General features: G+C 46.7%; 1 protein-coding gene across 1 annotated transcript in view; it reads left to right on the forward strand.

Annotated features, from left to right (window-relative positions):
• Nucleotides 1–15,701, forward strand: part of ASTN2 (astrotactin 2) — a 319,778-nt gene that overhangs the window by 116,330 nt on the left and 187,747 nt on the right. Inside the window, exons 6-7 of the mRNA XM_071766590.1 lie at nucleotides 1,455–1,601; nucleotides 14,017–14,184. Coding sequence (XP_071622691.1) covers nucleotides 1,455–1,601; nucleotides 14,017–14,184 — 315 coding nt within the window. The remainder of the gene's footprint in view (nucleotides 1–1,454; nucleotides 1,602–14,016; nucleotides 14,185–15,701) is intronic.

Consider the following 15,701-nt stretch of genomic DNA (forward strand, 5'->3'; position numbering starts at 1 on the left):
CCCTGCCCTGGCACCAGCAGCTCTGAGAGCAGCTGTGGTCAGCTGAGAGTGTGCAAGTGTGAACCTGCTGGATGGATTTCCCACGCAATTTACGAACTGATGCTTTTTAAATCTCATCTTTCTGATGAGATGGCAAGGGCTGTGGAGCAAGGGCAGAGAGGTTGGATTGGCTTCCAAGAATAAATAGGTGTCCTTGCCTGAATCCTGAGCAGGGACGTGGCTGGGGCTGCTGGGAGCCCAGTCATCTCAGCTCCACTGTAATAGACTGTGCTGCTGCTGGGGTTAATTGGTGGCTCTGCCTCCTTCCTGCCAATGCTCTGCTCCCCAGGTGGGTTTTAATTGGAACCAGTTCCTCTGTGAGATGTTGGTCATTAGCTCTGAGCAACATGGAATGGTGGTGGGAGGTGTTGGACTCAGTAGCTGTGGGGGATGTGCAGTTATGGGGCCGCTGATGAGGAGGGACTGGGGGCTCCAAGCTGTGGTCTCCAGGGTTGCTCTCTTCTGGGGCAGTGGGGACTCACTGAGGGTACCAGTGGCCAGAGGATGGTTTGTCCTGGCCATGTCCATCCGTGAGGGATATCACATCTGAACACATGGGTGCTTCTGGCTGGTGCCCAGCAAGAGCATCCAAACCTCCTGGAATAGCCAAGGCTCTCCTGTTGACTCTCTGTTGCCCAGCTTCACCCCCTTCCCTGAGGAGTTCGGGACTTGCTCTGTCCTACTCAGCTCTAGCTGACAGTGATTTAACACCACATTACTCCATGAGGGTTTCCCAGTGGATTTGTAGTGTTGTTTTGTCTCTCTAGACCTGATGATGCTCAAGTTTCTTGTTGGCTTGTTGACTTTACCTAGTGCTTAAAAAAACCCAAATAAAAGAGAACCAAGCCTGGCTTGTTAATAACTCATTAACACTTCTTGGTGCTTTATAGCATCTACAGGTGTAGATGCCCCATCTCCTGGAGTCAAGGCAAAGCAAATGATGTCCCAATGCAGGCATCCCTCAGATTTGGCTGAATTGGTTTTTGTGACTTAACAAGATTTGCCAAATAAACCAAGGCTGATGAGAAGTGACAGTGGCTTTGCTCTCACAGGGAGCCTGGCATGGATGGGGAGTGGCTCCAGGGATGAGGGGGTTCCAGGGAGAGGGTCTGTACAGGCCTTTGAGCAGGTTTTCTCCCTCCTCTAGGAAAATATAGTCCCTAAGATGGGTGTAACTCAGTGAGTGGGATGAATGTTAAAAACTCAGCCAAACAAGGCATGATGGGAGGGATGGGGTTTGCAGACCTTGGGAGCTCCTCCAGTGCTGCTGAGCTGCCATCTCTTTTATCAGTGGCTTCCTTCCCTGGGGCTGGAGCTCTCCTGCACCCATGCAGAGAAGAGAAGTGGCTAAAGAAGCCCCTGGTACAGCTGTGTCCTTTGGCCACCCACCCACCCACCTGTTTCTCTGTTTCCAGGTTCAATGAAGAGCCCCATCAACAAGACAGCCCTGACCCTGATTGCTGTCAGCTCCTGCATCCTGGCTGTGGTGTGTGGCTCCCAGCTCTCCTGCCCTCTGACAGTCAAGGTGACTCTTCATGTGCCCGAGCACTTCATTGCAGATGGTAAGAGACCCTCCAGGGACTCAGACCCCTCTGGGGGCCTTTGGGACATGGGGTTCCAATGGGAATTTCCCTGGCTGCTTTCCAGAGCAGAAAACTGCATCTGGGAACCCCAAATCCTCTTGATCACATCTATTGTTATTATTATTGTTGTTATTATTATTATATTACTTTATTATTTTTTTATATTATCACCTATCTTGTCTGATGGATATTCCTGTATTCCTATGAACTCACTGACAAGCCCTGCACAGCCAGATGTCCTCCTGTCCTGTAGCAGCAAAGCTCTTCTCATTCCCTTGCAGCAGTGCAGAATGAAATTGTGAGGGTTTGAGCAAAGGCAGAGATGCTTTGAAAAATTAGATAAGGGCTGCTGTCACTATTTATTGCTTTCTCCAACTGGGCTTCTCATGTTTCACTGACCTTTTCTTTATAATGTGCAGTGAGCGTCGAGTGCAAGTTTTTGGTAACATGAGGGCAAATTTCATTTTCTTCCAGCAGACGGGACCCATTATTCAGTCAGTTCCAATTCCTCAGCTCCTGTGCTTGTCTCGCTGCTTGGGGCATGTGGAGGGGGAACCTTTTGTCTGCCAGAAACATGCTGCACAAAGCTGCAGTGTTTCTGAGGTTTTCTAGCACAGCCACCTCCTGTACAGCCCCCCTCGCTCTGGGGGCTGGAATGGAGGGCAGGTCCTGGGGGATTCATATTTTGGAGAGAGGTAAATGGTTTAAGAAGTGCAGCAGCACAGCAGCAGTGGGGAGTGATGGAGAGGGGCTTAAACCATCACCCTGTTTTGGAGAGGATTTGCCAGCATGTTTGAAGTGGGATTCAGCCCTGAGGGTGTTTTCTTCTTGGCCCTGGTACCTATTTGCAGGACGTTACCTGCACTGCAGCACCCACAGAGCAAGGTGCTCTCCCCACCCCTGCCACTGCCCCTCACTGCTGCATTAACCCCACTTGTGTGGCTGCACCTAAGGATGCTGCTGGGTTGGATGCTGAGTGCAGCCAGAAGGTCAGTGCCCCCGTGCTGCCTCTGCTCTGATTCCCAAGGATGCTCCTTAGACCTCTCCAGTTCTGGAAATTGCAGCCTAGTCCCTGAGTACTTGGGTTATCCCAGCACCCAAACCTTGAAGAAAAGAGGAGAGGTTCTAGTTTGTGGTCTCAGACTGGAGCAACTGAACATCAGTGGAGATTGGAAAAAAGTGTAATTTGAAGCAAGGGACTTGACTGTGCCTTGACCTGTTTCTCAAAGGCTTTGAGGATTGCGTTGGCTGCACGTAAATATTCTGAAAACTTCACAGATTGTTATTCTGAGCAGCCAGAGAACAGCAAGTCTTTTTGCAATTGGGAAATGAGGTTGCTGCAGTGTTAACTCATGTCCCTTTGAAGCAGGCACTGGCCAGTTCATCATTCTGGCTGGGAGTTCACCACTGGCTTGGTACTCAGTGAAGGTCACCCAGGGAGGGGATGATAGAGTCAGGAGCTCAGCATCCAGGCTGAGGTTCTGGCCCAGGGAAGACAGCTTGTCCTCAGAAAAGAAAATAAACCAAAATGCAATGTGACTCTGTGGAATTGAAAAGCTGAGCCTGTGCTTGTCACCAGGAAGGGGCTGGCAATGCAAATTATGCAAATACAGAGAACACTTGAATGGGAATGACAATGAAATACCAATAAAACAGATTAATATCCTTGAAACTGGGGGAAATGGGATGATCTCCAGTCCCGACTTAATGACTTTTCTAAAGAGAAAGTGGCAAGAGGACTGCTAAAAACGGTTTGGAAAATAATTAAAATGAGCTCTGTAATGAAACTGTAAAATATAATTACAAAGTGCAAAAACTTTAAAAATATTTTTTATGAGAAACAGTCAAATTCTTCACAGAGGAGCAGCCAAGACGTTTTGCAGTGGCTATCACTTTTACTGAAATCTCATCATTTTATATGATGGCAGAGTCCCTTGCCTGGGAAGAGAAAAGCTCTGCAAGTTGTCCCTTCTCTCTGAATAACAACAAATCCCAAGGCAGCACCCAACTGGCAGCAAAATATTATCAAACATTTAAAGACATCACAGAACTGAGCCTGGCTGGGGAATTTTAATGCCACCCAGAAAGACATGGCTGGCTGGGTTTGCAGAGGCTTGGCACCCAGAGTCTTGATGATGGAAAACATGGGACTTGCTCCTTGCTGTCGATCTCCTGGATGGGTTTGAACCTTCTTTTTGTCATGGGCATCCCCATGTGAGTGAAGTGACAGTGGAGCTGATTTCTGTGGCCTGGCTGAGAGCTTTCATCAATCCTAAACCAACCCCTCACGTGGCACCTGCCCCGTGTCCTGTGAATGTTGCCATGCACTTCAGCTGTCTCATTCCTTAAGCTGTTCTCTTTTGTGCCTTGCATGATGATAAGGCAGGGGTGATGCTTTCACAGGAGATGTTCCTGTGTATGATAAGATGTGCCCTCTCACTCCTTTGTGAAATGCTCTGTTTCAGTAGATGCTGGTAGCCAAGGAAAATCTTAAAGAGGAGCAGCTCCCAACACCTCTGCAGGAAAAACCAAACAAAGACAGAGGCTGAAAGAAATCCCTTTGCTTGCAGATGAAAACTCGTCTTTGAAGGAAATTTGAAATAGATGCCAGCCAGCTCCAGTGTGCCAGGAGCCAAAGCCAAGTTGGGAAAATGAAGGGGGGGGGGAAAGCCCCACTCAGGCTCAGAGGAGAGCAGCTCCCTCCCTCTGCAGCCAGCAGTGCCGTGATCAGAAGCAGCTCCTGAGCCCACTGGAGTCACAGAAAGGGAAAGGGGAGGGGAAGGACTTGGACCAGAAGCCAACTGGCAGCAAAAGCTGGGAGAACATATTCCAAGCAGCAGTATTAATAACCAGCCTGTCTTTATTGCCCTTATTTCTCTCTCTTGGTTAATTTTCTTCCTTTTGTTCATTTGACTGAGTTTCTCCCCTCTGCTTCTTTCCCCTCTGAGCAATTATTGCCTGGTTTGTACAGCTGCTCTGCCTTCATTTCATGGGGCAGCTGAGCCTTGGAGAGCCTGGCAGAAGCTGCCATGGCTGGTGGGGCTCCTGCCTCTAAGAAATAGGTTGGTGCCTCTAAATTCCCTCTTAGGATGTGATGCTGGGAGTATCCTTCCATCCCTCCTGCTGCTCCAGGGCATCATGTTGAACTCAGTGCAGCCTCTGCCTGCACCAAGCAGAAGGTTTGGTTCTGATTCTTGAGGTGGCTCAGATTTATAGGAAGACTCATAGTGGCTTTTATGAGGACACGGAAATATGAAGCATTATTTAGAGCATCCTTTAGCAGTGCCAAAGGGGAGAAGAAAGGGAAAAGAACCCCTCCATCTCTGAGCCATAAAAGCCTTTATGAATATGTGATTTTTTGTTTGTTTGCTTCTTTGTTTTTTCTTTTCTTTCTTGTAAGTAATCAGTCAAAAAAGTAGGGATATGGCAACAGAAACGGCTTGCAGGGAAGGCAGGGCTGGAGAAAGATACCCTGGAGGACTCAGCCTGGAATATGTCCTTGCTGCACAACAGTTTGAAATATAGTATCAATTAAAGCTTCCTGTTTTTACAGCCTGCAAAGAGGTTATATATGGTGTGGGTAGATGTTTGTATCTGGATACTATAGTGGGAGAAGTAGGTGAGATCCTCTCATGCACAGAAGGAAGCAGGAGCTCCATTTGGCTAGGGGCTTGTAGGGCTTTGTTTTATAAGTGGAAATAAAGTAAAGGACATAAAGCAGGTTTCTGTCACTTCAAAGACATCTCAGGGCATCCGCAGCCTCCTTCTCTCCTCCCCTGAGAGGCATTCCAGAGGAGATGTGGTATCCTCTGTGTGAAACCTCCCTGAGCTACAGCCAGGCTGAGCGATGGGGACCAGAGGCACCGTGTGTGCTGTCCTTGCCCTGGGCTCTGCTCTGAGCCCCCTGTGCTTCTGCTTCAGCCAAACATGGAAGTGGAACATTGTTCCCCAGACAACTTAAGGAGGAAAGCAAACCCAGTCCCAGCCCAGACAAAAGCAGGAGAGCAGTGGGAGGTGGGATCACCACTTGAGACTGTGCTTTGGGTTTGTGTGTCTGATGTGGTGGCAGAGTTGGAGGAAGCTTCTTTGTGACTTCTCTTTTAGTTTTCTTTTAAGATTCAAGCATCTGCACCTGCTCAATGGTGTGCTGTGGTTGCCACTCAGTTGATCAGGAATTGTTTCATCTGAAGATCATTTCCTACCTTCCCCCCCCTGGCTGTTTCCTCCAGGACACTGGTGGAATTGGATGCTGCTATTAGAAGTGTGTGTTGATTTCCCCCCAGGATTGCCAGAGCTCTGCAGATTGGAATTGTTGGACTGGCAACAACTTTTCATTTTGGTTTTAATTAAATGTGTTGCTTTAAATTGTTTGCTTTTGGCATCTTCTGCTCAGTCTCCTGCAGCCCTCAGACTGACCAGGCATTAGATGGTGTCCTCAGGTGTTTATTCACTTGTGTTCTCAGCATGTGCTGTGAACGTGGCAGAGAAATGAGAAGCAGGAGGTGGGGGACTGGCTACCTACCTGTTCCTTTTTACAGCAAGGAAAAGCTGGAGATGCTCTTTGATTGCACATGAAGCACCCCAGGTTTATTCTGGAAGGATAGAGAACAGGATCTGATCTGAAAGGTATCTGAGCTTTCAGAGTGATGCTGCCACTGGGCTCCCCCATCTTCCTCATCTGGTCCCAGCCCCACAAGCTTCATCTGAAATCATCAGAGGGAATTTTCTGGCTTGAAATGGAATTTTTCTTACACTGCTTTTTTCTTCTCCTGGAGCCCTTCTGCTGCAGAGGTGCCTCTTTTGCTGTCTGGAGACCTGGGTCAGAGGTTCAGCAGAAGCACTGCTTTCCTGTTGCAGACTCTGTAGCAGGTGTGGCTGAGCCAGCCCCTGTGTGTTTCTGGTCAGGTGGCCTGGTTTGGGGGCAGCTTTCCAGATTGCATTTAATTCCATCAGCTCCTAATCACTGGGTCACCTCCTGTGTCTGCTTTGCAGCTCATTCCTGTTCCCCTGCCTGTTTGGCTGGCAAGAAAATGCGAGCAAATGGCTGCAGCATTAGCAGACATGAACTCTAAATATTAACATCAATTTATAAACTGTATCAGCCTGGATCAAAGGGATTCCAAGACGGCTTTACGGCGTGAACACTCTTTGCATGGAGAACTAATAAGATTCAGGAGGCTGAAGTACATCATGTTTTTATCGTGCCTTTGACAGGCTCGTGAGCCTCTGCTCAGCTCTTCCCTTGTTGACCCAGCACCCCCACCCATGTCCCTGCCACAGACTCACACGTGCTGGGGCAGCTCAGGGTGCAAGGAGGGCAAACGCCTCCTCCCTGCCCCTCTGCAGGATTTATCAGAGCAAAGCATAGGTGAGTGGGGTTGATATTTGGATGGTGTAAGCAGGGGATGGGTTGGAGCTGGGAGTTGTTGCATCCTGAGAGAGTCAGAATGCACCCACAACTGGGGAGGTGGCATCTCCCAGCAGCTGCTGAGCTTCTGCCAATGCCATCTGCCTTCTAATTTTGGATGGGTGGTGGGAGAAGGCTAATAAAGGAAAATATCTTTGACCAACTAACCTGCTCCCTTCCATAGAAGGAGAAAGACAAGAATTCACTTGTGCATCTGCAGGATGAGAGCCTGCCTGCCTGAAGCATGGTGGTTGGTCCTGGGTATCTGCCTTAGGCTGTGCTTTTGCTTTCAAACAAGAATTCATGGAATTCCTGCAGCAGCAACGATGCAGCAATCCAGCAAGGATTTTTGGAGGTTGCATAGGCAGCAATGTGCTACATCACAGAATCATGACATAGTTTGGGTTGGAAGGGATCTTACAGGGTCATGTAGTCCAACATCCCTGCAGTGAGCAGGGACATCAGGAGCTAGGTCAGGCTGCTCAGAGTGCTGTCCAAACCTGACCTTGAATGTTTCCAGGAAAGGGGCATCTGCCACCTCTCTGGGCAACCTGGGCCAGTGTTTCACCACCCTCACTGTAAAAAGTTTCTTCCTCTCATCAGTAAGTAACATTCCTGATGTGGAATCTCTGGGTGAATGGGAGGTATTTTGCCTCAGTCCTGTGGCATATTAACTTGCATGTTCTGCTCCTTGGTTGTCTTTTCTGCCATCCACATGTACTTCGTGGTTTTTAAAGTGTTATCATAACTCACCCGACATCTATTTCATGGTGTGATCAGATTTAAGCTGGATTTCCCCAAGCTCTTGTCCAGTATCTAGAGAGCATCACTGTGAGAGGGAGCCCCAGGGTGGAGTGTGAGTGCTGGGAGATATGGAGCATTAAGAAGCTTCTCTTTAAGAGTCCAATTTCTGTCTCAGCCATTACCTACTGAGGACAGGGATGTGTTACTAACACCTGCACAATTATATTGTTTAATTACATTAGTGGAGATCTCATTGCAGAATGAGCTTGACCACAAGGCAGGGGTGAGAAGATGATCTCTTGCTTGGGTTTGAGAAAAGTTGGCTGAGTACCTGCTGTATAAAATTAAATACCTGCCTTGCTTCTTGGAAGTTCAGCCATGGAAAAATCAAGACTTGACTGCCAAGAAAAGCCATAGAACGAGTCTGTCAGAATTATCAGGAAAGTGCAATTTGACAATTAAAATGTAACCCTGCTCCTCCCACAGGAAAGATGCTTCTTGCCTGAGCTGTAATTATATACAGATTTGTATCACTCATTTGCTTCTGCTTTGCCAGGGTGACAAAGCTCTGGCAGGACTGACAGCATTCCTCTGGGATGGAGCTCTCTGGGTTTGTTCAGCCACAGCCAGGGAGCACTGGTGTGAGCAGCCCATGGCCCTGCAAGGAGTTTGTGTGCTGAAAAGCTGTCCTTGAGTCAAGCACTGCCTGTAAAATTAACTGTAATGCACTTCAGCTATGGAAGAGTAAATGAAAGGCATGTGTAAAGGCTTTTGTAGGTTTAAAACCTGTGCAGGCATTTCATCTTGGTCAAATTGAAATATTTTGAAAGAAAAGGTGAATTGGATAGCTTGGATTTTAAGCAGTACTAGCCCTGGATTCCCATTAGAATATAAACTTAAGAGGTGTAATTTGAAGGTATTTAATTATTCCAAAATCTTTTGCACTGAGCAGGGGAGGGGTGGGTAAAGCTGAGCACCATGACAGTCTGTGGGACAACCCTGCACCATGCCCTGCTTGTTTGCCTGGGCAATCAGCACCTCTCAGGTGGTTCTGAGTTTTCTGGAATAAATTTAAGAAGTTTTCAGTCCCTGAGACCATGAGAGCTGATCAATGGAAAGAGCTGATGGGGGAGGAGTTGTCTGTTTGGCAAATGTTCTTTCAAGGGTAACCAGGAAAAAAAAAAAAGTCTCTGAAGAAATAAAATAGGGTTATTCTTTGTACCTATAGAATGGAACAAGAGGGATAATCCTTTCTCTGGTGTTAAAAGAAAATAAATCTGTGACAGGGTTATAGTTGTATGATAGAATAGGAATGGAGACATTAATAGCAACCTGTAGTATGACTTCCTAGAGCTTTCTAAAACAGAATACTAATTTTAGATGAAAAGGAATTTCATTGGCCAAGAAATAATGAATGGACCAAAGAAGACAAAAGGAGCAGGGGGAGGAAAAAATAGAAATTCTTAAAAAAATATTTTTTGATCTTTTGCCTTGAAAAAAAGAAAAAAAAGAAAAAAACAAACCCTTTTGGCTGCCTTTTGGACGCTTTGTTCTTTTCCCTTGTTAGATATCTCGTCTGAGCTGTTTTATCCTGTTGTGTTCAGGAAAATGATTTTTGAAATGTCAGAACTTCAAGCCTCTTTTGTTAAGGCTTAAGCAGTTCCACTGAACTTTGAAGGAGACCCCAGCATGAGAGGCATGAACTTCTGGTGCTGCTTTCACTGATCTGACTTTGATCAGCGTTGGAGAAGAAAGGGGGAAGCAAAACACAGGCATACAAAAACCCAAACAAATCAATCCCCCAAAGTGCTGGTGGGAGCTCAAGGAGGTGGGAGGTGGTTGTGTAGCTGTGTACTGATGTTCTCCATGCACCTGCAATGCTACTCTGTGGTGTAAGCTAGCTCAGAAGGCCAACAGCACTCAAGAAATGTCCTGCAACTGAGCTGAGATTCCTGGGAGAAGGTGATGGTGGGTGGAGAGCTTTGGTTCTGCCACTGGACTCCCTCATTTGGTTGGTGCTTGGCTTGTCCTTGCACCTAAATGTCTCCACTTAAGGGTAATTTCACCAAGATTTTGAGTGGGAAGCTCAAAACTTATGTCCAGGAGGATAGCTGGGAGGGGACAAAGTTAGCATGAGTACACCAGGGTGGAAGATGGTTTGGGAGAGTGTTTATTTCTGCTGGGGTCTGCTCCCTGGTGTACATCTGACTGTAGGCTCGGTGTGGGTGTAGGGTGGTTCCATGGGGTCTGAGGTCCTGAAGACAGGTTTTCAGAGGGTGGTTCAGAGAAGGGTCTGCCCCCCTGTGAAGGAGCCTCTTGGGTCCTTCTTATCCCCATTCCCTCTTCCTTGATCTCCTTCCATTTAGTGAGAAATGGCTCATTGGTAAAAGCAACTCTGACTGATGCTTCTGGCAAGCTAAAGATGTTTGAAATGGCTCTTGCTTAGGAAATGTTTGTTCTAGGTAGTTGCTGAAAGGATTTTGATACTCAACCTGCTCTTGCCAAGCTTTTCAGGGCTGTTTTGATAAGTGCATGCTGGTGACTTTTGAAAACTGTTTTCTATATGTGTATTCTTTGAAAATAAAGAGAAAAATTGTGTGAAAAGGCTTTGAAATCTTCAGAATTTTAGCTTTCAAAATATTTGTAAGGTGCCTTTTTCTGTTATTTTTCTCTCAGACAAGCTATAAAGGGATCAAGTATAGGATGTTTGTTTGTTTGTATTTTCAATGAGAGTGAAGGTGATGAGAGTGTCTGTGAACATCTCTCAAAATCTTACTCAGCTGAGCTGCGACACACTCAGTTTCAAAGAGGTGAGATGTTCCCTTGCTGGTAGTTCACAGAATCACAGAATCAGCCAGGTTGGAAAGAACCTCTGAGATATCAGATCCAACCCTTGAACCACAACCACCTTGGTTCCCAGCCCATGGCACTGAGTGCCACATCCAGTCTCTTTTTAAAAACCTCCGGGGATGGAGAATCCACCACCTCCCTGGGCAGCCCATTCCAATGCCTGATCACCCTCTCTGTAAAGAATTTTTTCCTAATATCCAACCTAAACCTCCCCTGGCAGAGCTTAAGCCCATGCCCTCTTGTCTTACTGGGAGCTACTTGGGAGAAGAGCCCGACCCCCCTGACTCCAACTTTCAGGGAGTTGTAGAGAGTGATGAGGTCTCCCCTGAGCCTCCTCTTCTCCAGCCTCAACACCCCCAGCTCCCTCAACCCTTCCTCACAGGACTTGTGCTGGATCCCTTCCCAGCCTCCTTGCTCTTCTCTGGACCTGCTCCAGCACCTCAATCTCCTCCCAGAACTGGACACAGGACTCAAGCTGTGGCCTCCCCAGGGCTGAGCACAGGGGCAGAATCCCTTCCCTGGACCTGCTGGCCACGCTGTTCCTGATCCAGGCCAGGATGCCATTGGCCTTCTTGGCCACCTGGGCACACTGCTGGCTCATGTTCAGCTTCCTGTCAATCCAAACTCTCAGGTCCCTTTCTGCCTGGCTGCTCTCAGCCTCTCTGTGCCCAGCCTGGAGCTCCCCATGGGGTTGTTGTGGCCAAAGTGCAGGACCTGGCACTTGTGTTGTCCCTTCCTTCTTCCTAGGAAGAAAGGAAAGTATTTACAATTAACAAAACCTTGTATTTCTCCAGGTTTTTTGGTTTTTAACTGAAGTAGCAAAGCCTCCATTTTACATTGAAATTGAATACAGGGATTTTTGGATTAAAATGTTTTCACTTCTGCTTTTTTTTTTTTTTTTTTTAAATCTTTCACTATTGAGGGTGATTTCTCAATCAGAAATCAAAATAAACAGTTTATCTTGAAAATACCAAGGCTTTAATTAAAAAGTTACAATTTTGTTATATTTAAAAAGTTCTTTTTATGTACAGAATAAGGCAAAGTTTGGTCAATTTGCAAGTGATTTTAAACTTCCTAAATTTCTGGTGGCCACCAGATTTCTGCTGAAAGAGAAGTTGTGGGCCCCTGGCTGGGTATCATATTTTGGCATTGACATAGGAAATATGTCCATAAGTAGAGATTTGTTGGGGGTTTTGTACATCAGAAGCAAGCAGGCTGGGTTTTCTGAAGGAACTGAAAATTTGGCAGCAGGGCCATAAATGTGCTTCCTCTTCCTGGAGATGATCAGCACAGGGAGGTGATGGAAAGCTCCAGAGGTCAATCCCCCATTGCTCACCCAACCATGGTGTCCTCTCATCATGGATCTGCCAGCTCAAGGCACCTTTGTCTTTATGAATACGAATTATATGGCTATTTTAGGTCTAATTTGCTTCTGTTTCTTTCAGCCTGGGTATATTTTGACTACAAGTGGGGTTCGTTAAGTAGGGATTTAATGAAGAGCTGGTAGCTTCACTCTTCAGTCTTTGGGTGCAGAGGAGGTTGGCTGTAGCTGAGCCTCCAAATGTGTTTACATGCTTCCCAAGCCTCCCTTGTTATTAAGGAACTGCAAAAATGAGGAAGAAAGCAAGATTGGCACGTGCAGATAAATAGAAAAAACTCCCAATGGGCTCGTGACGCGTTTCTGTTTGGTAAAACAAACCAACAATAGTTATCCTTGGTATTTAAATCTACCTCTAAATATTCATTGAAAAATAACGATAATTAGGAGAAAAATTACATGGCTCTAAGGTACTACTTTGGGTTCAGTGTTCCCAGGCTTTCCACTGCTGCCGTGGAGTTCACCTGGCAATTTACTGCTGCCATGTGTCTGATTGAGATGTATCCTGCAGGCTCCTGCCTTGCTGTGTCTCCTGAGCAGCTGGATCCTGGAGGTCTGATTTTCATTTGCTTGGCAGCTTCCACTGGCTTCGAGTGTAGAAATGCATCTGTGAATGTGTTTATGGTGGATAAACTGTAGAGGTGTGGAAGATTTATATTCATGTGAAGTTAGGGCCCAGGTTTGTATGGTGCTGAGATCTTGGGATGCCTGAAAAGGAAGGGGAGCTCTCACTAACATGCTTTTTTTATCCTCTGCATGGATAATGTGGCATTGGTTGAGGTCTAGAAGGGCTTCTCTTTGCTTATAGCATCAGTGATTATCTTCAGAGGGAAATCAGGAGTTTGTGTTCATGTAGGTTCCTGTGGGGTGGTTGCTGCTATGGTTTTTTTGTCCTGCTTTTTGATTCTCTTGGCTTTCATTGAGCTACAAACCTATGCAGTACTTAAGAAAAATAATGTCCCAGTCCTTTGCTAAGTGATATAAGCCCCAAAGTTTTCTGAAGATACACTCTGGATCTGTTGACTTGCCATCCTTGAGTGATGGTTAAGGACTTGAATCTTCAGGTCATGGCTGCAAATTTTGCTCATATTTGCAAGTGGGTGGAAGGGTGGCTGCTGGTTGCTGGACTCCTTGACAGTTCCTTTTGCCCACTCCTCTTTGAACATTTCTTCTCCCATTTTTAGAGGCTTTTACCCTGGTAACTTTTGCAAAACACCACTTAATGGCAGAGGTTTTTTGGCTCCCCTCTGATCTGTGCAGCACTATTATGGAGGCAGCCTTATAATCAATGTAATTGAAGATCAGAGTTAATGAGGACCTCTGTGCCTGCAAAATCCCCCAAGTGATGCTGGGCCTCAGATGTTAGATAAGGAAATGATTGGGCTGAACTGAAAATCTATTTGGCTAATTAGATGATGCATATTCCCCGATGCCAGTGGGGAAAAAATACATTTTGCAAAATAAAGAAACATAAGATTTTGTGAGAAAAGGTTTTGAGCAGGAATTGACTTCTAGCCCTTTGGAGGGAGAGGGCAAAGGAGAGTGTCTGATATGAGACCTCTTAGATAAGAAGTTGTATTGGGCCAATTAACTCACATTCAACTAAAGAAATTAAGTTGGAGCAGCCTGTGTAGCCACTGCCCTCCAATATCCCAAGCCTGGCATCCTGTCATTGCCTGGATACCTCCTGCCTGGGCAAGCCATGCTCTGATCTTATGGAATAATTACATTGATCCTTGTTCCTGTAGAGATCTGGGAATCAAATCCAGTATCTTGTGATGCTGAGGAGGGTGGGGACTGAGGAGTATTCTGGGCAGAGCAGTGTCCCAGCTGGTGGACAATTTGTTGGGTCACATTAATATGGAGAGGAATGGTCACATGAAGTTCTTTGGGTCAGAGTGTTGGTGATTGCAGCAACTTCTGTACAGTGTTCTGGTATTGGGACAAAATACATGGTGGCTGGGTTTTTTTCTGCTTTTTACACTGACCTTATGCATTTCTTTCCCACCTTCCAGGAAGCAGCTTTGTTGTGAGTGAGGGGAGCTACTTGGACATCTCTGACTGGCTTAATCCAGCCAAGCTGTCCCTCTACTATCAGATCAATGCCACGTCCCCCTGGGTGAGAGATCTGTGTGGACAGAGGACCACTGATGCCTGTGAACAGCTGTGTGACCAAGAGACAGGTAAGGGAGGCCAGGGAAGAGCAAAGACCTTTCAAAGCTTGGAGATGCAAGGGGGAGGGTTTGTCTCTGGGTACTTTGGTGCCCTCTCAGCTCACCTCTGCATTTGCCCGGTGTTAGGTCCAGAGGACCATAAAATATCAGCAGGGTCACACAGAGATGATCCTCATCAGCAAAGTGTAAAGGTTGACACAAGGATGGAGAGTTGAAATGGACCTATTAGGTTTTTTTGGTGTGGCAGCTGCAGGAACATGGAGTTTATCTGCTTCTAAGTTGTGCTGTGTTGCTGTCCAGTCTGGAAAACCTCCTCACGAGTTTGCCTCATCTCCATCCCGTGTCTTTTTTGATCATTCCACTACAGAGCACTGTGTTTCCCATCAGTGCCTCCTGCCTGATGGTCACCTAGGCTGGATCTGTCTTCTAACCCTTCAGAATTGTGAGCATGTTTGTGGAGCATCTTCTCCTTGCACACCGAGGCTGCCTCTGTGAAGCAGCAGGGTCTCTGAGATGTGGGGCTGGGCAAAGAAGTGTCACCTTTCCTTCTGTCCTAATGCTCCTGGGTGACAAACAGGGGTCCTGGAGTCTGTAGTGAGCTGGGAGCACTGAAAACAGCAAATGTGCAACTAATGAAGACAGGGGGTGTGCATGGGTGGGAGATGAGTACATAACCCCAGTAAGGGCTGGCCCTTAGGAAGTGGCATCTCCTCAGCTGGTACAGGTGACAGGAGAAGGTGGCTCAGGGACTGTGCTGGTTTTTCATAGCACAGGGTGTGCTGTGCCCTCTGCAGTTATGAGCACTGCTCCTCAGTTCCTCAGCTTGGGTGAGATTCCTTCTTGGTGGCATGGAGTCAGCTTCTCTCAGCAATGAGAAGAAACACCATGTGTGAGATTCCTGGCTGTGAGTAGGGATGCTGGGTGCTGATTTTGCCAGGGGGTTTGAAGAGCAGTGGCTTACAGAGGAGAAGGTTTTCTCTAAGCCTCCCACTGCCACAGACTGTGCTATTAGAACATGGTGTCTTCAGAGGAGGAAATTGCAGGGATGACTCTGGGCTTCTCCCTCCCTCCTTGGCTGAGATGCAAATACCAAACTTGGTCTTATAAATCCATTTTCCTGGTCAAGACAATTCTCTTGTCTTAGTGCTCCAGTTTTAGAAGAAACTCCAGCAGGGAAACTGGACCACTGAAAGAGCCCCATGCTGTCCTTGAGAGGTCCAAACTTTGCAAGAGCTGAGCAACCACTCACTGAAAATAAGACCTTTGGAAGTAGCTGACACCCTGCTCAGGATGGAGTCTCCGTGCCAGGCTGGGAGCAGACTGTACTTCCATGATGCACTGCATGTATTTTTAGATTTATTTTTATTAATATCATTCTGTTTTTAAGGGTGATATATTTTTATCGGCGTGAGAGAGGCAGGTGTGTGGTTTTACTACAGGATATAAATCCTGCCTACATTTCAACCTTTTCAGATCAGGGATTTTATCATCATTGTGAGCATCCCAAGTGATGGGTGCTGGGGGTT

This window comes from Heliangelus exortis, chromosome 22 (assembly GCF_036169615.1).
Source record: "Heliangelus exortis chromosome 22, bHelExo1.hap1, whole genome shotgun sequence".
NCBI classification, from domain to species: domain Eukaryota; kingdom Metazoa; phylum Chordata; class Aves; order Apodiformes; family Trochilidae; genus Heliangelus; species Heliangelus exortis.